The sequence below is a fragment of the Euleptes europaea genome, chromosome 2, assembly GCF_029931775.1.
Source record: "Euleptes europaea isolate rEulEur1 chromosome 2, rEulEur1.hap1, whole genome shotgun sequence".
NCBI lineage: Eukaryota > Metazoa > Chordata > Lepidosauria > Squamata > Sphaerodactylidae > Euleptes > Euleptes europaea.
In genome coordinates, this window is record NC_079313.1 from 101,590,185 (window position 1) to 101,611,445 (window position 21,261).

General features: G+C 43.0%; 1 protein-coding gene across 1 annotated transcript in view; it reads right to left on the reverse strand.

The window, feature by feature from the left end:
* The window catches only part of NAV1 (neuron navigator 1), a 234,224-nt gene extending 218,347 nt beyond the window's left edge, over positions 1-15,877 (reverse strand). The window contains exons 1-2 of the mRNA XM_056844035.1: positions 15,038-15,877; positions 13,861-13,964 (exon numbers count right to left, since the gene is read on the reverse strand). Of these exons, the coding sequence (XP_056700013.1) occupies positions 13,861-13,964; positions 15,038-15,870 (937 nt within the window). The 5' untranslated portion in view covers positions 15,871-15,877. The remainder of the gene's footprint in view (positions 1-13,860; positions 13,965-15,037) is intronic.
* Between the last annotated feature and the right edge of the window lie 5,384 nt (positions 15,878-21,261).

A 21,261-nucleotide genomic window follows, 5' to 3' on the forward strand; every position in this document is an offset into this window, starting at 1 on the left:
CAAAGGAGCACAAGCGAAACAAAGAAGATCTAGATGCTCCTGTGAATATGTGAGACATTATTTTCTGTGTGGGGAGCCAGCATATGCAAGCATTCAGTGCATGTGCTGGCTCCCAATGGAGCAAATCAGTCCCTCCAGCCACGGCCCCTGGCCTGATTCAACCACTGAAAACAGCATAGTGGCGAAGGCAGGAATCCTCCTTCTCCTGCATAGAGGTCCCAATCCAAGTTGGGTCTTACTGTGCATTTACTCATAAGCTACCACCAGGAACTAGCTGCTACAGAATAGCTGCAGGTCCCTGTGGTGAACTTGTGTAGTTTGCAACATCTAGTTAGGCTCTAGGACAGTGACTGGCCCAGGGTTACCCAGTGAGCTATATGGCAGAGTCGGACCTTGAACCTGGATCTCCCCAGTCTGATAGCCTAACGCTATATTACATTGGTTTCCAACCCCCTAGTGTTTTCTCATATAACTACTGCCAATCAGAAAGGGCACATTTGGTACAGTATGTCAGTTTACATAATGCACCCCTGAATGACTTTTATTTCACATGCTGACATTAGCTACCGGTATGTAGGCGCTTTATTTGCAGATACTATGCAATACTATAAAAACTTGCTCCCCACCACCACCACACAAAATATATTGTAAAATATACTATGGAGCATATTTCGCACAATGGAAGCTCACAAGACAATCCTACCAACCTCAAGGAGGTTTTAGCCTTGCTGCAGGTGCATCCATGCTTCCATGCTAATTCTCAAAAATTCAACCATCAGCAGTGTATCTCAAATCCACAGCAAACAAAAGGAATAGAATTTATTATTTTGCAATGGACTGAAAATAACCCATAAACTAACCCTCTTCCATTTCTCTTTCACTGTTTTTATATTCTTTGCACATCCCTACAGCATCACACCATTCTCTTCTTAAGAACTCCCTGCTACCTTGGCAACGGCCATCCCAGTATCATTCAATTAAAAATGTTTAAAAAGCAGAGAGGTCAGATGAATTTACAAAATCAATTTGCACGGGAATATCCCCCCCCCAATTTGTATAAGAAATGAAGTAACTCGATTTCCCCCTCTTCCTTCCTCCCCTCCCTACAAAACCTCCTTGTGTAGCAGTAGCAGCAATAAGCTGTGCATCGCCTGCAGATACAATTGAGCTGGAAGAAATGCCAGCAAATGGTTAATTGAAAAAATGACTTTGGAAACGTGGATTCAACCATTGTCCTGGTGGGGGTGCCGGTAAAACACTGCTACAGACCACAGACAGTGTGCAGCAGCTTCTGTTAAGCACAAAGATTCTCTTTTACTAATCATCTTTCTCAAACAATTCCACTGTAGACATAAGATCTCTGGATGTCAGAATGCATCGGCCATGGAGTTTGACTGCCACGTTTTTGTTTTTATACTTCCTCTGGTCTTATTTTTAAACAGAATTTGCAATGGGTTCTCCCTGCATCTCAGAATTTGGAAAAAGAGAGTGAAAAGTCAGAGGGGCAGCAGGATCACACAGTCCTTGAGCAAAGGAACAAGGCTGCTGTATTTCATTCGCATTGTGACTGGGGTTAAATTTCAGTTCTAGTCCCCTGATGGGATGAAACCTAGGGAAAGGGTTTGGCCTTCTCCCAGCAGTGAAATCAGTTTATCCCATATACTATAAAACACACCCCTTATTCTATATGCTGACCTTTCTCCTTCCTTCCGTGGGCAATGTTTCATGGGAAACTACAAGATTTCCTTTGGAAGACACGAAGGCAGGGATTACTTGCCCAGAAATCTACGTTTATAGGAATAATGGCACTTGTTCCAGCCAAAGTGCTGAAAGGAAGCTGAAAACCATTCATGGGAAAACAATTGTCATGCAGTAGGGGATTACATTAGAGCTCCTTTGCAACACAAATATGTACAACAGTTTAAAAATCAACAAAGGCAGTTGCACAGATAATTGCAGCATGGAGGGCAGCACAGAGAATCTCCTATCATGTCTGGTTTATTTGCTAAAATGCAAGTGGTGAACACCAATGTGGTATAGTGGATGAAGTCTCTTACTAGGAGTGGGAAGACCCAGGTTCAAATCCCCATTCAGCCATGAAACTCACTGGGTAATTTTAGAACCGACCATTCTCTTGCAGTCAAAAATACCTCATGTTGTGAGGATAAAAGGGAAAGAATTCTATTTACCACCCTGAGCTCCTTAGAGAAAGATGAGATAAAGCTAGAGAAATCTGTTTCACAAGGGCAGAGGGGGGTATTTATTTATTTATTTAGAATATGTCTGTGCTTTCTTTCCAGAGACCTGCTTTGTGGCAGCTCACAATTAAAACGAGACAACAAAACCAAATAAGCCAGGGCATAAAAGCAGCATAAAACAAACATTGAACAGCCTAAAATTGATATTCATAAAAAAAAAAAAAAAGTCCTCAGGCTGGAGGCAGAACACAAAGAAACCAAAAAGGATGGAACCTCATAGTTCAAAGCTTGGGTTAAAAAGAAATGCTTGGGATTACACCAGAGTACTTTTACTACATAAAAGTGTTTTTAAAAACCAATAAGGATATCTATATGGAACTGCTGAGAGCAGCACGCTGAACTGAGAGCAGCCTCCTATGTGATTTCTCTGCATTCTAGCATGGGTAAATCATGCCATTTCTAGAGAGTAGCACAACCCTTGCTGGCAGTTGTAACACTCAAAATTTTATGCAGAACCCAGTTATTATTAATATTTAATGCCTGGGTTCTGCATTAAAAATGTCACAGACCTATCGCTGCCCTGGTGCTCTATGGCTTTTGGGCCCTGCTCTTTGTAAAGCTTTTTTTTTTTTTTTTTTGCCATCAAGTTACAGCTTACTTGTGGCAACCTATCCTATAGGGTTTTCAAGACAAGAGATGTTCAGAGGTGGTTTGCCATTGTCTGCCTCCAAGTCACAACCCTGGTATTCCTTGGTGGTTTCCCATCCAAATACTAGCCAGGGCTGACCGACCCTGCTTAGCTTCTGAGATCTGAAGAGATTGGACTGGCCAGGCTATTTTTGTGTTGGTTTTTCTGCAGTGGAATAACACGGCTTCCCTTCTGGAATGTTAAACATATTTACAGAAATAAATTTAAAATGGGTGAAAGCTGATCCTTTTGTTTAATTAACTTTTGGGGACGCGGCAGTCTTATTTCTCTCACATTTCCTGTGTTCCTCCCCCTTGTGTGATCTTGTGATGGGAGGGAAGCTATTTGGAGAAGAGCATTGGGAAGCTGGCAGAGGATCTGAAAGCTGTATCTCCACTCTAAGTGCTATGGTTGACTACAATTACAATGTCCGTTTAGTTCATCTCCCTGTTGGGAAGGACAATGAGGATCCTCAGTGTCATATACTCACAGCAAAATAAATCCTATATGCTTGGGAATGAGGCTGCATAAACACCGCTGGTCAGCTAGGGTCTTATCCACCCAGTGAACAAGGGGGTAACCATGATGACCCCTGCCAAGTTCCCTGAGGCCTGCCCAGCCCCAGATGTGAGATGAGGGCACAGCCTGCATCCTGTCCCTCCCACCCCCCTGTGCAGCTGCAGTTCTGATGAGTGGGAACCGGTTCCTGCGCCAGATCCGCACTCACCCACCCTTCTTCCCTGGTCACGCTGGATAATGTTTCACCCACTGGGCCAAGCAGAGGCTATTTCCTAGCCAAGCACTAGTTTCCAGCCACAGTAAATTAAACTGCAGGAACTTGCAGAAGGACTGAGATTCAAGCTTGGCAGTGACCCCACCCCGGTTTTCTGTTCTTCTAGGTCATAGTTTGGGACAGGTGGTCCCAGCTGGCCCCAGACTCACAGGGATCATATGCCCCAATGAGAGTGGGAAAGCAAGGAGAGACTCAGATGGCAGATCTATTCCCACGTTGCTAAGGCTCTTGTTGAAATTACACTGCAGCTGGGAAGCATCTCCCCTTCCACTTGACACAGTAGTTTTCAGTCTCATACACAGTAAACAGGGGTAGCCAAGACAGTACTTGAGGCGGGAAATGCTCTGAAAATGCCACTGTTGCTATGCAGAAGACGGCAATGGCAAATCACCTCCGTTAGTCTCTTGCCTTGAAAACCCCATAAGTCAGCTACAACTTGAGGCACTTTACACAGTCTCTGGTAGGGTCACTTTTCTCAGTTGGTTAGGGCCGGGCTGAGTTGGCAGTGTGGCACTAGGGGGTGCTGTTCTACTGGGGTTGCTAGTCTGTTGATGTGCTGACTCTTCAGCCTGTTACCAGATGATAAACTATCTGTCCTAACATCAGGAAATCATATCCTGCCCTCCCTTCCACATCTAAATTTATCTCTGTGATTTCAGTTACAACCAGCTGCAGAATATACTTTGTGCCCTATCGCAAAATCTCACTGTTGACATTGGAGGAAGCTGTCCTCTATAGCCAAGCTGTGAACATTGGTTCAATATGGGCTTGCTTTAAGTCAAAGGGAACATTTCCCATCAACTTCTGCATTTTTATTTATTTAAAATATTTATATCCCACCTTTTCAACCTAGATGGTTTACAAGATGGAATAAACAATATAACCCTTGTACAAATCTATGGTGAGACCACACTTGGAATACTGTGTACAGTTCTGGTCACCACACCTAAAAAAGGATATTATAGAGCTTGAGAAGGTGCAGAAAAGAGCAACCAAAATGATTAGGGGACTAGAGCAACTGTCCTATGGGGAGCGGTTAGGACACTTAGGGCTGTTTAGCTTGGAAAGAAGGCGGCTGAGGGGAGACATGATAGAGGTCTATAAAAGTATGCATGGTTTGGAGAGAGTGGACAGGGAGAACTTTTTCTCCCTCTCCCATAATACTAGAACATGGGGTAATCTGCTGAAGCTGGAGGGTGCGAGATTCAAAACAGATAAAAGGAAGTATTTTTTCACAAAACGCATACTCAAATTGTGGAACAGGATGTGGTGATGGCTGCCATCTTGGAAGGCTTTAAGAGGGGAGTGGACATGTTCATGGAGGAAAGGGGTATTCATGGCTACTAGTTAAAATGGATACTAGTCATGATGCATACCTATCCTCTCCAGGATCAGAGGAGCATGCCTATTATCTTAGGTGCTGTGGAACAAAGGCAGGATGGTGCTGCTGCAGTTGTCTTGTTTGAGGGCTTCCTAGAGGTACCTGGTTGGCCACTGTGTGAACAGACTGCTGGACTTGGTGGGCCTTGGTCTGATCCAGCAGGGCTTTTCTTATGTTCTAACCCTGTACAGTCTAACAATCTAAAATCAGAACCTGAACAAAACCAGTCCAAAAAAAGACACCAAAATTTACCTGGCCATGTATAAATTTAGCAGTGACCATAGGTTTCCTGAAACGGAACATCTTCATCTGCTTCTTGAAAGACATCACTGAGGTCAAGAAAATTTAATGAAAAGTATTACATGAAGGTTTCTGAAGTGTGGATGCTCCTCACCTTCCTCTGTGCTCTGACTAGTAGTTCTGCCTCCCAGAAGACAAACGGAGCCATGCTGCCATCTTGGATAGCTTCTCACACTCCTCTAAGACAGTCTACCTGAAGTGACTTAAAACTAGATTGGCCTTGCCTCACTCCCTGTGTGGAGGATTTGGCTGTTTAGTTCCAAACCATTTATTAAATTCAGCTCCCTACCCTCACTTGTACCCCATCTGGTTTTCCAACCTGAAATGCTGAGAGAATTTTGTGTACCTTTGCATGAAAGGGAAAAGATTAATCAAGAGGGCCTTTTGCATCAAAATGCTATTTTCCCCTGTTAATGAAGCTCATAAAAATACACAAGCCCTCTCAGGTTTGGACTTCACATCCCTACAGTTTGTTGACTCTATAGCCTACTGTTATTCTTCCAAAATCTCCTTGCCTGTCTTATCCCCTCTTCCACTAAATAATTCACAGCCTCTTCTGTCACTAATCCTATGAGAGGGGCTTCCTATCTGGTTCTCAGCCTCTCTCTGCTAAAGCTCCCTGCCACCACCATGCACTGTTTCTTCAGGGCCCGCCTTTATAATTACTGCTGTTCCATTTCTTCAGCCATCCTCTCAACCAGTTTTCCTTAGAAATAGCTTTTGATGTTTTCAAACTTGAAGGAAAAGTCAAAATTAAACCTCTCTCCACTAATTTTAATAAATAGAGATGGAGATTGAACATAGAAAAATCTACCTCTCTGGAATCTGGCACCCGCCAAGGCCACCCTCGGCATGCCTTTTCCTCCCAAGGAAAATGTACAGCTTCTCCTCTCCTGAGGTCCCATGTTGACTTGTTTGGCAGCCCTCATCTTCTAGAGTTGCCAACCTCCAGGTGAGGCCTGGAGATCTCCTGGAATTACAAGTGATCTCCAGGAAAAATGGCTGCTTTGGAGGTTGGCCTTTATGGCATTACATCCTGCTGAGGTCCCTCCGCTCCACAAACCCACCCTCCCCAGGCTCCGCCCCTAAAATCTTCAGGAATTTCCTAATCCTGAGTTGGCAACCTCTTGGACCCTCCTTTACTCAATTCCCTGTCCACCCTGATCTTCTTTTTCTTAGGGCTCTGTTTTGTCAACCTGCTCTCTTCTCTCCCCCTTCCTTCAACTTATCTGCTTTTGGATTCTCTTGTCAGTCTAGCTTAACTGCATCCCAGAACCTTCTGCACTCAACTTTCTAGCCCGCATCCTCCTGACTGGCCTACCAAGTTCCTCCTGTCATGAGGGCCTTGGAAGGAAACAGCAGAGAAAATATACTACCTCCCACTGTGCAATAATTAGCGGCAAATAATGCAAACGCCTGTTAATCTGGATATACCTTAAATGGCTGTCCTTCTGTCTTACAACTCCAATAGTTATTCCTGGCCTATTACTGAGATCACAGACAGCTGAGATATTGTGTGGTGCCTCCAAGCTGAATGCATATAAACAATCACTTGTGAAGCCACCATCTGCCCTCTCATTCACCTCTAGCGTGTTTCATGTCATTAGGCATATTGCAGCCTCTTTTCCTCCCCACTCCCAAAGAATGGTTTTGCCTTCCCCCTTCCCGTCCATTGGTCGTGACACCCATCATCACAGGAGTGGCAGTGATGATTCTAGAGCTCCCATCTGTCAAAGCCGTCAGGTTACAAGTAGCACTGGATAGATGCCTAACAATCCATCTGCCTCCTTGCATTTAAACATAATATATCCCTGTCGAAGGCTTTCACGGTCAGAGTTCATTGGTTCTTTTGGATTATCCGGGTTGTGTGACCGTGGTCTTGGTATTTTCTTTCCTGACGTTTCGCCCACAGCTGTGGCAGGCATCTTCAGAGGAGTAACACTGAAGGACAGTGTCTCTGAGACACTGTCCTTCACTGAAGGACAGAGACACTGTCCTTCAGTGTCTCTGAGACGCTGTCCTTCAGTGTCCTTCAGACACTGTCCTTCACTGAAGGACAGAGACACTGTCCTTCAGTGCTACTCCTCTGAAGATGCCTGCCACAGCTGTGGGCGAAACGTCAGGAAAGAAAATACCAAGACCATGGTCACACAACCCGGATAATCTACAAGAACCGATAATATATCCCTGTTTGCTGTGGCAATGGTGACTGGAGAAGAAATTGAAGTGCTAGGCCCTCACACACTAGGTGCGCACCTAGCTTCTTCTCTGTGTCCTCCACAAAGGGCTCATTGGGCAGTGAACCAGATCCTGGTCATCCTTTAGGCCATATTCTAAGCAATGGCAGTTGTGGGTGTGTTGGACATGTATAGCTAAAGTTCTCCTTCCTAGGCTTTTTAATGTCTGCTGTGTAGGGTTGGGAATGCTGGGAGACATTGAGGGAAGAGCCCAGGGAATGTCTAGTTTGGGAAAATGTGACATCACTTCTGAATGATGTTCTTCCTCTAATCTATGGTAAAGACCACAAAGACATGGAGAACTTCTTACAGCATCACTATAGAGGCCATTTTCCAACCATTTTTAATGCTACTCCTCAATTTATAGTGTGGGGACGGGGGCTAAGGGTTTAATCACCATGGGCAGGCAAATGGCAAACCTATTACATGCTTTTTCCATCTCTCTCCATCTTTGTTCCATCTCTTGATCCCTAGTTTACAATGAACACAATAATGACTAAGACATCTATAAAAATTACAAAAAGCATTTTCACAGCGGAAACTGAGGTTACATATGTCAATTGTTACATGACAATTTGTCAGTTGCCCCCCTTGCTGTTATGGGAGGAGCAAAGAATCAGCGGTAGAGCTTCTGCTTGGCATGCAGAAGGTCCCAGCTTCAATCCCTGACATCTCTAGTTAAAGGGATCAGCTAGCAGGTGATGTGAAAGACCTTCACCCGAAACCCTGGAGAGCTGCTGCCAGTCAGAGTAGACAATACTGATTTTAATAAACCAAGGGTCTGAAGTAGTATATGACCTCTTCATGCTTTCATGTGACGACTGTGTGTGCATCTGTTTCACTGCAACACCCACCACTTGGTACCTAGGCTTCACATTTATCTTGAGGCTGAAATAACCTCTCGGATTTAATCTTTGTAATAATAAATACATTTAGATTACTCATTGTCTGACGTTGAAGCCAGATATTATCCTACCAGTTTGCAACACTGACCAATTATACAATGACAAAAAGTGGTTAAGAAAGTTTGAAACCATCAATGGCCAAACCTGGAGATAGTCTGATTCCTCATCCAGCTATCATGATAATAATAAATAAATATAGCAGTTAAGCTTCAGCTCTAAATTATAGAAATAAGCCTATTGAAATCAGTAAATTTACTTCCAAATAATCATATAGGCTATATGTGGGGGTGAAAGCTGTATTCTGTATAAACTAGATTACAATAGTTTGCCTGTACTGCTTGATTTAGCCTACTGGTATAAAATGTTGCGGAAGTGGTTGGGACAGTTTGCAAAACCAAGCAATTTGAGCATAAATCGTTTGCCAGGTTCACATTGCTCTTGGCTTGCGGTTTTCAGGGTTTTAGCCTCATATGCGCTTAAACAACTGAGGGGAGGGGTAGTGGATTTTTAATCTGGAGATTGGATTCAGTGTTAAAGCTATTTAGTTATTTTCAGTTTGAAAGTAATTCCTAAATAAAAGTGGAATAATTACTTGAGTAGGACTCCTAGTTGTACGGTATGGCTACGGTAATTGCCTATTTTGTTCTTTGATAGTAATGCATTATGAAACTGGTGTATTTTATTGTTATTGTTGATGTAACATACATTTTGAATTTTATCTTAGACTACATGACTTGTGTGAACCACTTTTCTGTCTCTAAATAATGAGAAAGATTATAGTAACTGAAGAATTCCCCTTGAAACGAGTCATACCCGGGAGCTCATCTTGTTTGTACAGCAAATGTAACCTTCAGATTCTTGTAACTTAGATATATGTAATCAAGTGGTTTTTGTGATGTGATATTGATACTGACACACTAATTTTGTATGTGTATTTATTACATGTTATCCTAATTAGTGTTCATTTTTGATGCGGCCTTGACTTTGTCAATTCTTTTTTGTTGTAGTAGTAGTATCGAAGACCTCTCGCCTCTCTTTTTTTGTCTTTTTAAATTTTCATACTGCAGGACAACACTCCTGTCACCCAGGTGTATGTGACTCAGCCCCCACACAATCCAAAGTCAAGACGTGCTCCTTCTGAAATTACTTCAAGACATGCAAGTCATTCAGCTACTGCTTAATATGACCTGCAACATTGGCAAAGGAACATCTTTGTATTAGTCTCACCTTGCTCTCTATATACCTGAGAGCATGCTGCTAGATGAAGAATTATATTGTAACTCAAAACACTTGCATAATCCCATAGCAATAGAAGCTGAGACAAACAAACAATATCATCTTCTGCAATTCCCATTAATGACAGTCGGAGAACAGGGAGCTTCTTTATGGCTTTGCTATGGACGAAGGGAGGAGGGAGCTTCAAGATCTAAACAAGAGCTTCAATAGCATCTGAGCGGGTCTAAATGAATCAACTACTATCTGTCCATTCCTTCCCTCCAGGGAGTTCTTCCTAGCAAAGCTCTTGAATGGGCCTCTAATCCTGTTAGGACTGGCGTGCTGTCTATTCTTTTTCTGAGAGGCCCCAGGGGACATTTGCATCCTATGCCCTAATGAGACTAATTCCATTGCAGTCTGGTAACCTGACTTACTAGAATGCTCCCCTCTGGAGCAGCCGCAGTGTTGGAAGCCCAAGAAGCTTCCATGGAGATTCAAGCACAATGCAGATCCCAGCCTCCAGCCTTGTGTGTGTAGTCACAGTGGCATTGAGGCAAGTATTTCAGAAAATACACCTGCCCAAAATTTGAATATGAGCAGCTCAAGCTTTTTCTTTGAAGTTCTTTCCCCTAATTTAATTAGGTGGGGCCTGGTTGTAGATGCTCAGTGGTAGGGAAAGGCACTCTGCACATTCTCAGAGAGATACCTTCCTTCACAAGAAGGCTAACCGGAGGAAGCTCCATTCTGGAGCTGGGACTCAAGCAAAATCCTAGCTCTGGTTATTTTAGTTACAAAGACTCAGAGGAAGAAAACAAATATTCTTATTACTTCCAGCAGTTCTACAATTTGCACAGACTCTATTTACATGTAGAGGAAAGAAAAAATAAAGAATGCATATTATGATCCAAAACCATCCATATAAAACTATTTTCTGACTAAGTATATAGACTATATTAGGTTCATTTTCATTGGTAGCTTATTTCTGACAAGACAGTCAAAAATCTAGGGCAAGCCTTTCTGTGTTCAAATGAACTTTTAAAAGTAATATTAAAAAATACAAAGGTTTGTGCTATGGTGCAGGTATTGCAACAGGGGGGAAATTGTAGCTTTTCTGGTGTTTACTTCTCTTTTTAAAGGGCCTGATAAGTCTTCTCATACAAAAAAAGTATATACCAGAGAACCAACCATTTAAAAAAACCAATTTTAAAAAATGTATCAAATGGTTAAGAATTGGATTGGGAGTGTTGTTCATCACTAGCAATGACACAGATACTATCCAATAAGTGCTAATGGCATTCCATGCATCATACAAATCCCAGTTTATGGCATTTAGAAGTTATATAATGTAATCCTATGCAGAGATACTCCAGTCTAAACCTATTGAAATCAACACCGAATTGTACCATTAAATTTGCCACCTTTCTCCCTTACCACAGGGAATTATCCCCTACCTCTTCCAAAAGGTGCATTAGCAAGATGAACCAGCAGGACTTATTGTGGGTTTTAGGAAACATTCAGAATGACCGAAGGTAGAACTCTGGTATATTTAGCCACATATAAGGCATTGATACAAAGAAAATGAGATCAAACATTCAAGCATTTACAAACAAAATTAGATTTTTCTAACCTTCCCACCCATAGATGTTAATGTAGATGGAGAGTATAACTGGCTAAGTATCACTTAGAAGCCAATTTTCCTATCAGGCTTATTAAGTTCCTGTTAGAAGCAAGATCTGATTCCTGCTGCAACTAGCAGCATTCATATCATAAAAGAAAGCTGCAGGGGCATCACACAAGAATGCTAGAAACATTAGTAATTCAAACGTAAATAAGCAATAGATAAGAATGCAACCCACATCTTATATTACTTGGCAATTTGAATAACTGTTAAAACAACCATGTCATTTCCTTGAGAAAATCCCGAAGTCACAAGGGCTGAAAGAGATTAGACACCTCAAACTAGTTCAACAATAAAAGGTGTACGGAATAAACATCACTCTCTGCTGGAGTCAGTCTGCTTTGGAGCAACTTATGAATCTCCGATACTCAGAGCTTGGTAGACCATTACTATGGCAAAAGAAAAGCATTTAGAGGTACTCTAAATTGAGGAAACAACTATACTGTCTGAAAAACTGGAGGACCTTTGATCAGAGGAGCATTCTCAAAAAGAATTGGCAATTACTTAGGAACTAACTGGCCACTGGTCAGAAAAAACAATGGGACAATTGTGTTTGTAAATAAATTAGGCCTCCATTTATCCAGGAAAAATATGCAACCAAAATATAAAGCAAAAGAAACTTACTTGGGTAGATAAAAGAGATGGGGGAAGGGGAACTGCACACATCAATTAAAACACTGAGTGAGCAGGTCTGCAGAGAGCCACCGTAGACCCAGAGAAAGATTCCCTTTTGGCACTCAGTCACTCCACCCACATGCAACACAATCTATGGAGCCCTTGCATAACCCTGGCTCCTAGAATTTGTCCCCTTCTTTTCTCAGCAACCCCATGAAAAAACATTTTTTGGGGGGAAAAGCTGAAAAAATTAGCATTAATTATTCCGCAACATTTTCATTGTTTTCTATGATCTGTGCACGATTCTCTTTTCATATATCTCTCTCTGTGTGCCCTCCCACTCTTGATAAGTAAAGCATTCTTTGCCAACATTAAATGGAATTGTTGATGCAACCTTCATTGTAACTACACTGTCATTTGGTTCTAATGCTTGATATTGATGGACTGATTGATCACGGGTTATTTCTAGCACTCCACTATTGCTCTGGGCACATATAGCCAAATAAAGAAGCCCTGACTGTGTTTTACACAGGAGATTGCTTAAACGGATAGCTTTTCCTCTCCAGCCTCTCCCTCAACTTGCTTTCCTTCCTGCTTGGGGAAGGGGTGGCTTTGAATGGGAAAACCACGGGAAGAGGATGGGCAAGATACAGCTTCTTCTCCCTCTACCCATGCTGGCTTTCTCTACCAGGCCACACCTTCTTGTGGCTGTTTTCCATTAAATACTCATGGGAAATACAGTCACAGTCATGTATCATGTGTAGCTTCAGCCTTAGATTTCAGTCTGTTAATGCCTTTGCTCTTTTTTTTTTATCCCTGACACACACCCACAGCCTGTATAAATATTATATGTGGTGTATTTTCCATAAGAATGGTAAGCAAAGGCATAAAAAGCATACCAATCAGTGGAGATGAGGCTCTTTGCATCACATAAGTTCTAACAACCAAGCTCTTTCCATCTCTCTAACAATCTGCAACTTTAACTCCAGATTCTATTTTATTCACTGCCTGTCACAACATTCCAGAGGCATAGCCTGCTCTATTATTTATGGTTAACACATGAATAACCAGCATCTTCCTAACAGGAACTCTCTGAAAAGGAAACAGTCAGTGGATTTCTATCTCCCACTTTGGGATTATTTTTAGCAGGCAAGGATGTATCAGGACCCCACCAGGAACCAAGAATCCAGAGTTATGGAATCTGTTGCAGAGAAGGAGAAAATATATGCCAAATTTTCTCTCTTTGCATTCCACTCTACAGGATTTCCTCTAGTTTAGCTGGATCTTGGTAGTTCAATCTAGGAGCTCTTCAGTGCTGTAATCCAAAACACTCTAGAAATGTGAACTGACAGTGTGGTTATAAGGGTTCATTCTGATCTTAAAATGAATTTCCATTAAATTTGAGCTGAGCTGTTTTGCTTCTGATCGAGGCAAACAGAAGGATACTGGCAGTAAATGAATGAACATGCGTTAAAATAGATAATTAAAGCTGCTCTTACTATATGTGTTATTTGCTCAGATATATAACCTGAAGAATTTCATATCCCTTTGTTGGCAACAGGAAGTCTTGACTGTTTATGAGCTACAATCCTGTGCAATCCATATACTTGCTAATTGCTTGCAAAATCCCTTCCAGCTGAAGTTAGCAGAGTGACCCTGGATTTTATGCTTGGTTCAAAAAGGTCAGGATCTGCTTCCAAGTCACTTGCTACTTGTCGACCAATGTGGCTGCTCGGATGGCCACCAAAAATTTTCACAAAAGTAGACCTTCCCACTCTTGCAACCAGTTATGAGCCATGCATCCTGATCCTTATTCACCAGGAACAGTTCGCCCCAGCACTTCTACTTACCCACGCCTCTCAAGCTGAGATCCGGGCCCTCAGTAGGACTGGCATGCTCATCACCTGCATGTTCCTCCTTAGACAGGCTGGTCCTCTCCTTCTCACCCTGTCTCCTGATAGGCAAAGAAAGCACATCAAGTCAGCATTTCTCCATACCAGTTACAAAATTCAGCTACATGAGCAGATCAGACCAAAGGTTGGTTATCATTCAATTCATTTCTCAGTAATTTGAGCAGACATATGCTGTATGGCCTAATGTGCTATTCACTTAAGGATACCCAACCTCAATGTGTCAGTAGAAAGGGAAAACAAAAGGGCTTGCAATGCTACTCAGTCCTCCCCACCCTGTGATGCTCCTTGGTCACAAAGCGCATCTAGGGCTTTGCTGTCAAGGAGGCAGAAAAGTCCCAAGAGGGAAGATGCAAAGTGAGACAGGTCTCTTATATCTTTAATAGTTATATAAAAGGTAAAGGTCCCCTGTGCAAGCACCGGGTCATTCCTGACCCATGGGGAGACGTCACATCCCGACGTTTTCTAGGCAGACTTTGTTTGTGGGGTGGTTTGCCGTTGCCTTCCCCAGTCATCTTCCCTTTACCCCCAGCAAGCTGGGTACTCATTTGACCGACCTCGGAAGGATGGAAGGCTGAGTCAACCTTGAGCCGGCTACCTGAAACCGACTTCCGTCGGGATCGAACTCAGGTCGTGAGAAGAGCTTTTGACTGCAGTACTGCAGCTTAACACTCTGCGCCACGGGGCTCCTAATAGTTGTATAGCAGCAATAAAAAATTCTACCTATTTTTTTAAGCAATGGTTGAATATCGTCTGAAAGTCTCATATTCCAATAGTCAGAGATTTATGAGTTTTAATTTTAAAAAATTGGCAGCAGCTGCACTTGTCTATACTATAACTGTCTTTCTTTTTTCCTGGCACTAACTGCAATTGGGGGGTGGGGGGTTAAATTAGGGGAAAGACACAGAAAGAAAAGATTAAGCATCCCATCCTCCAGAGACCCTTCTATGATTTTCAAAGCAGGTACACTGGACAGATGACTATTTTTAAAAACCTTAACAGACCTTAGATCACGGACATTTGTAAATGTCTCTAAATCCAGAGGTCTACTGTGTTATGTATAGTTTAACCCTAAGCAGGGTTACTCAGACAAGTGTATCTATGAATAGTCACTCACCGATAGTGGAAAGGGGCCACCGTAGCCATAATAGGATGGTTGTGCTGAGGCACAGAAGAAAAACTGATTGGTCCAGTGTGTAGGGTAGGCCCCTTATTAAGGTTGCTTGTGTCCAGTGAGATCACCTGAGGCTTATCCTCCATCTTGGACGTTCCACTTCCTTTCCAGTTGGCTTCTGAAGCCCACTGACCTTTCACTGGACAGCTCTGAGGTCTCCTCATGCTGGGTCCTTCTGAAGACCTGGACATCAAAGTCTCACTGTACAGGCTGAGATGAGAAGGGCTCTTCCCTGGGAGGTGAAAGGTTTTTGTGGGCTCAGAAACTGAGCAGGGCTTAGCAGGAACCTTCTTGGCTCCGAGGCTGGTACAGTCTTCTCCATGCTTTAAGGTATCTTTCCCTTTCTCTGTTGCTTGAACTACAGATTTTTTCGCTGTTCCGGTGGCTCTGGGGCTGGTCTTCTGTGTTCCCCGCGGGCTGCTGCAGCCAGACACTGTGTTCAAACTGAGACTGGACTCCATTCCTTCTATCCCACCATGACTCTCATGCCCCTCGGCTTTCTCCTGTCCAGGGCTTGCAGCTGCTGGGACCTTAGGGATGACCTTCTGCTTGCATCCTTTAGGATTACCATTGCCTGAGCCAACCAGTCCCCTTCCAGTCCTGGGTGAGGATGCCCTTTGGGAAGGAACAGCTCCCACACTGTTTTGCCTGGGGGGCAATTTTGGAGATGCCACCAGAGTATGTATCTTGCTGTGGGATGCAGCTCTGGGCACAGGAATTGAGGAGGCATAATGGCTACGTCCAGCTGCATTCACATTGGCTGTTCCATTCATCATCAGCAAGCCTTGGTTGGAGGAGGGTCAGTCTGAGAAGAGAAGCACAGAAGAAGTTTAAGACAGTGGCTTCAGCCACCAAGTCTAGCTATCCAAGTACATAACCTGGCATTGCGATGCCAAGCAATGTGTCAGATTGGCTGAGTTTTCCACACACACCCCAACAGAAACTCTTCTACTGTTACTATTTGTTCAGCATTCAAATACACTCAAATATTTTCTGTGGTTGATTTAATGATAATGAACAATAGGAAAGAAACATTCTGTCTCAAACACGATCTCACTTCCCCTTTATTAACGGAAGATCCTCCCCCCTTAGCTCCATCAGAGAGTTGCCAGCTCATGATCATGTGAGAAGACCTTTCCAAAACTACTTGTATTTCTAGCTATCTAATGAAACAAACTGGTTAAAGAGAGCTTGGAGGCAGTAATAGGGTCACATCCAATAGCCAGAATCACAGTTATCTTCTCACACTAGGGAGAGGCCACGGCTCAGTGGCTGAGCACCTGGCTGGCATGTGGAAGGTTCCAGGTTCAATCCCCAGCATCTTCAGCTAAAAGAATCAGGTAAACGGCTGATATGACAGACTCCTATCTGAGGCCCCGGAGAACTGCTGCCACTCAAAGTAGACAGTACTGACCTTGCTGGACTAATGGTCAGATTCAGTATAAGGCAGCTTCATGTGTTCATTAGCTGACCATATTATATGGCACACATCAGCCCATAGGGTAACACCTGCATCCTGTACACTTGGCCCCTTTTCCAGGAACCCAAAAGTGGCACCTTCAAGACTAATTCAGAACACAGACAATCTCTACATCTCATGGAAGCTCCTTTGAAAGAGCCTCTGTGTGGTAGCTGCATCACATGGTGATTGTAGCACATAGTACGTTTTGCCACATGGATTGTCCCATCATGTGGAAAGATCACATATCACTGCAAGTAACTTTTGAGAGAGGCCAAAAAACACTCTCCATGGTACAGAAGTGATTCTTATGGCACACCACTTATGGTACATTAGGGTATTTCATGAAACAACAGACACATTGGATCTGTTTCAAGCATCTTCCACAAAGAAGCTGAAATGCTCTGAGCCATAAACTCCATTCCTCATTACATACAGGTAAAACAAATGGCCACACGGTGAGCCTGCAGCTATATATGGAGGAAAAGAGCACACGTTATAGAACTGCCAAGTCACAGCTTAACTACAAGCTGTGTTATGCAGAGATAGGCAGCTCCCAGTGGATGCAACAATGCTGAATGCAGTTTATTATTGAAGAAGGGAGCTGTGCATGGATGGGTGGACAAGCATTTAATAAATTATAGAAAACCCACACTACTACTATATTACATGCTTCCCTAGATTTTTGGCCCTTCTTTTTTGTTTTGCAACCCAGGACCACAAAACAAACTCAAATAAATTAGGATATGCTCTCCTACAAGCAATAGAGGAAGCCTTAATTCCCCCCCCCCCCCCAAGAAATGGATGGCAGGCTGGTTTATCGGGGAATATGTGGATCTTTTGGAAAAGGCTGTTTAAAATTTGTGAGCAACTCTGGTTCATAACTTTTTTAAACATATAACAAGGGTTTACAGTTTGTCCTTGGGAGCCTGCTTTAACAATAGCCACTTCAAATTATATAGCTTCTCTTAGTACCAGAAAAATTGGTATTCTGATACCTTCTGCTAACTAGTAAGGAGGGTGTTAAAAATTCTGGCACAAAAGGTCTACAGAGGATTCTTTCTAAGGCCAGATCTAGTCCTTGAATAAGAGATGTCAAAGGTAAAACTGATGAACGAATCTGTGCTTCAGGATAAAGACAAACTATGCTTCCACAGAAAAGTCATAGGGTCTCATTAGATAATACGTTTAATTTGAGTTGGGTTTAACATGTGTCCTGACACTCACCTTTAAAACAGTGTAGGGTGGAAGTGGCAAAAAGATGAACAGCTGGGCCTTCCAGCCCGTTTCTGGTAGCGAAATCACATGGGGTGGAAGGGAGGGAACAATGAAGCTCCTCCTGCCTCCATGTATGCTCAGGAGCCGCCGCCCCCACACACACACACACTGTTTTAAAGATGAGTGTCTAGTCACATATTAAACACCTGATCCAACTCACAAAGATCCAGTCTCCAGCTTCTCTTATTAAAGGGTTTACTGGCAGGAGGGTGAGGAGGGGCCTCTTCATGAGACCTTGAACAGCCACAATCGTCAATGCCAAGTTAGACTGACTGTCAGGCAGCACTTTAATACACACACACACACACACACACACCTTGTAGCAAACTTTTGATGGAAGCCTCCTTAGAATTCTTAGTTGTTAATTTACCATGCCAATAGCGTAAGAGACTGAGGCCTTTCCCTCAAGCCCTATTTGATTGGCATAGATTGACCAACAGAAGACAAAATACAGCATGCTGTATTCGTTTTGAAAGGGATTCACTGGACCCTGACTCCCTCTCGTGAAATACATGATCTCAACCCAGACGCTGGGGTAAAGAGTATGCTGCTGCCACCAAAGCCTTCTTTTACAACCAGGTGACCCTGGAAGACTGTCTAAAGGGTGAGCTTTACCTAGCAGACACACATGCAGTAGTCATACCTATGTGGAAAGACTTCAGACAGCAGGTGGTTATTGAATGCTCATTATGGGTTTTTTTTAAAGTGAAAATCTAACATGTTAGAAAGAATGCTAGGCTTGAACATTTCTTCATGTGCTCATGGAACATGTTTTCCTTTGCTATGAATGGTTAGCATGGGAAAGCATTCAAATGTGCGACTTTTTACCTGCAGTCTGAACTGGTACGTAGTCTGAGGATTATACTACATCCTTATTGTGTAGGACTGAGTTGACCATAAGAGGACTATTGCTTTCACTATCATTTAAAAGAATGGGCCACATGGTTCCAGCCCAAAGCTATGTGGCCCATTGATTTATTTGGAGGTAGAAGTGTGGCTTTTATTTATTTATACCCTGCTTTTCTCCACAGTGAGAAACCAAAGTGGCTTACAACACCCTCACAACAACAACCCTAAGAGGTAGGTTAAGCTAAGTGTTACTGGCCCAAGATCACCCAGCAAGCCTCCAAGGCAAGAGGGTATTTGAGCCTGGGTCTCCAAGATTCTAGTCCAGCAGTCTAAACACTACACCATACTGGCTCTCACCCCACACTGGCTCTTCAGAAAGTATGGAGACCTACACTATGTCAAAGGTAATGTGGTAAGTGAATGGAAACCACATTGATCAAAACAGCATTCATTTTCTCTGTGTCTTGAGCTGGAGAATCAAAGTGTTTTGCAAAAGGTGGTTTTTTGGTGTGTTGTTTTTTGCTTTGTTTTTTACAATTACTCTGCACATACACAGCATTTCCAAAATGTTGGCTTTTTTCTTTCCCTCAGTTTTGCTAAAAGCCAGGGAAAACCAGAAGGATTTGAGGTTATGCAGAGGACACTGAAAACACTGTTTAACTTTCCCACTTCCAGTGCACCAGCAGTTCTGACTTAGGACCAGGACAGATGTGAAGCACAGGCTTCTGCTGGCTCTAGGAATGCTATCATGTTACAACCTTTGTGGTTGCAGCTAGGAAACCTGCCAACCACAGCTGGCTCTCTAGACTGTTTCCTTTCCCTAGAAACCCTGCTGCCGGGGGCAAATGATAGAAGCTATGGAGCTTAGCATGGCGGAAAAGAAGGCGTAGGGGCAGGACACACACGCTCCCTTACCCACATCAGCGTTTCAGATTTCCCCAAGTAGGTAACTTAACCTCTACAGCTCTAGTACTATTCTGGAGACACGGTAATGATTTGTACACTGGGTGGAAACACACTTCCAGAGCCCAATTTCTCCTGTTCTCTTTTGCAGACAGTTCAAATGATATAAAAATGCCCAACTACTCAAAACCGTAGCCAAGTTCCAGTAAACATCTCTATTGTGAAGCTGCCACCCTACATTATGAGAACCGTTTTGCAAAAAGAAACCGAATTGGCAGACACCCTCGATATATGGGCGCTCCAACAATCATGCTGCCTCCACCAGAGTTTCCTTGGTCAGAAGGTGTCTCTGGGATATCCTGATAAATGTGCAGTGAGTATAGCACACCCATGAACAACCCAATGTTCAGTACTATTCTGTGGAGTGACACGCATCATGAAAACCCACATCACACATGAAGCCATGCAACCTTCCTCCCTGTCACCTCTGGATGTGTCAAAATCACACACAGTGTTACAGCAAATGAGCAACACATTGGCAAGACTCTTTCCCACCTTAATACTCAATACTGGGCTAGGAGGGATTAAAAGAATGTGTACATTAAAAAAATAATTATTTTATTTGCAGCTCCAGCATTTCAAAATTAGCTACTGCTTCTCACAGAGAGAGCCAGTGTGGCGTAGTGGTGGTTTGGAGCAGTGGACTCTAATCTGGAGAGCCGGGTTTGATTCCGCACTCCTCCACATGAAGCCTGCTGAGTGACCTTGGGTTAGTCACAGTTTTCTCTGAACTCTCTCAGCCCCACCTACCTCACAATGTGTCTGTTGTGGGGAGAGGAAGGGAAAGTGATTGAAAGCCACTTTGAGACTCCTTAAAGGTAGAGAAAAGTGGGGTATAAAAACCAATCCTCCTTCTTCAAATGATCTTCATGGTAAAGAATCCCTGAAAATAGCAATGCAACGGCTTTTTAAAAAAATGCAAAAGTGAATCAGGGACCAAATCATTGGGGGAGGGGGGTTCTGGGAAAATGCCACAAAATAAGTATATACTGGGAAGAAATCCTGGACAGAACATACCAGCAACTTTTGTCAGCACAATGTGGATGTGAAATTCAGGTATAAGAAAATCCTTCATGTTATAGGAAGGACATTGAAGGTTTGTGCAGGGCCAGCCCAATTATTTTCTTTTCAGTTTTTACAACACATTCTGGGAACAGAGCTGGGGATCGAAAACAGTGTCTGTAGATGGCAAATACGATAGGTAGGCAGGTGTTCTAAAAATTTACAGGTGACCAATTAATGGACTGCAGGACCACATATTTACTATAAACAACCCAACAGTGTTTTGAGCAAGGGACCAAGGTAGTTAGGGTCTGTTCTTGTTTCTGTCACAAAACTATACAAATGTCTTATCTTCTGTGTGCCTGAGAGAGAAATCCTAAGCCGAGTCACACCCTTCAAACCACACTGACTGAGTATAATTCGGTTTATGTTTGCACTGTCAGTTTCTTATCTATAGAAAGGGGGATGACATGTACCAGTTCCAAAAGAGTCAGGCCCCTTACCCAACCAGCTTACAGCCTAACATTTATCCATTTCTTACTTCATCAATAACATTGATGAAACAGGTAACAGGCATTTCATAACAGGGACTGCATAGTCACTCTGGAGCCACTAA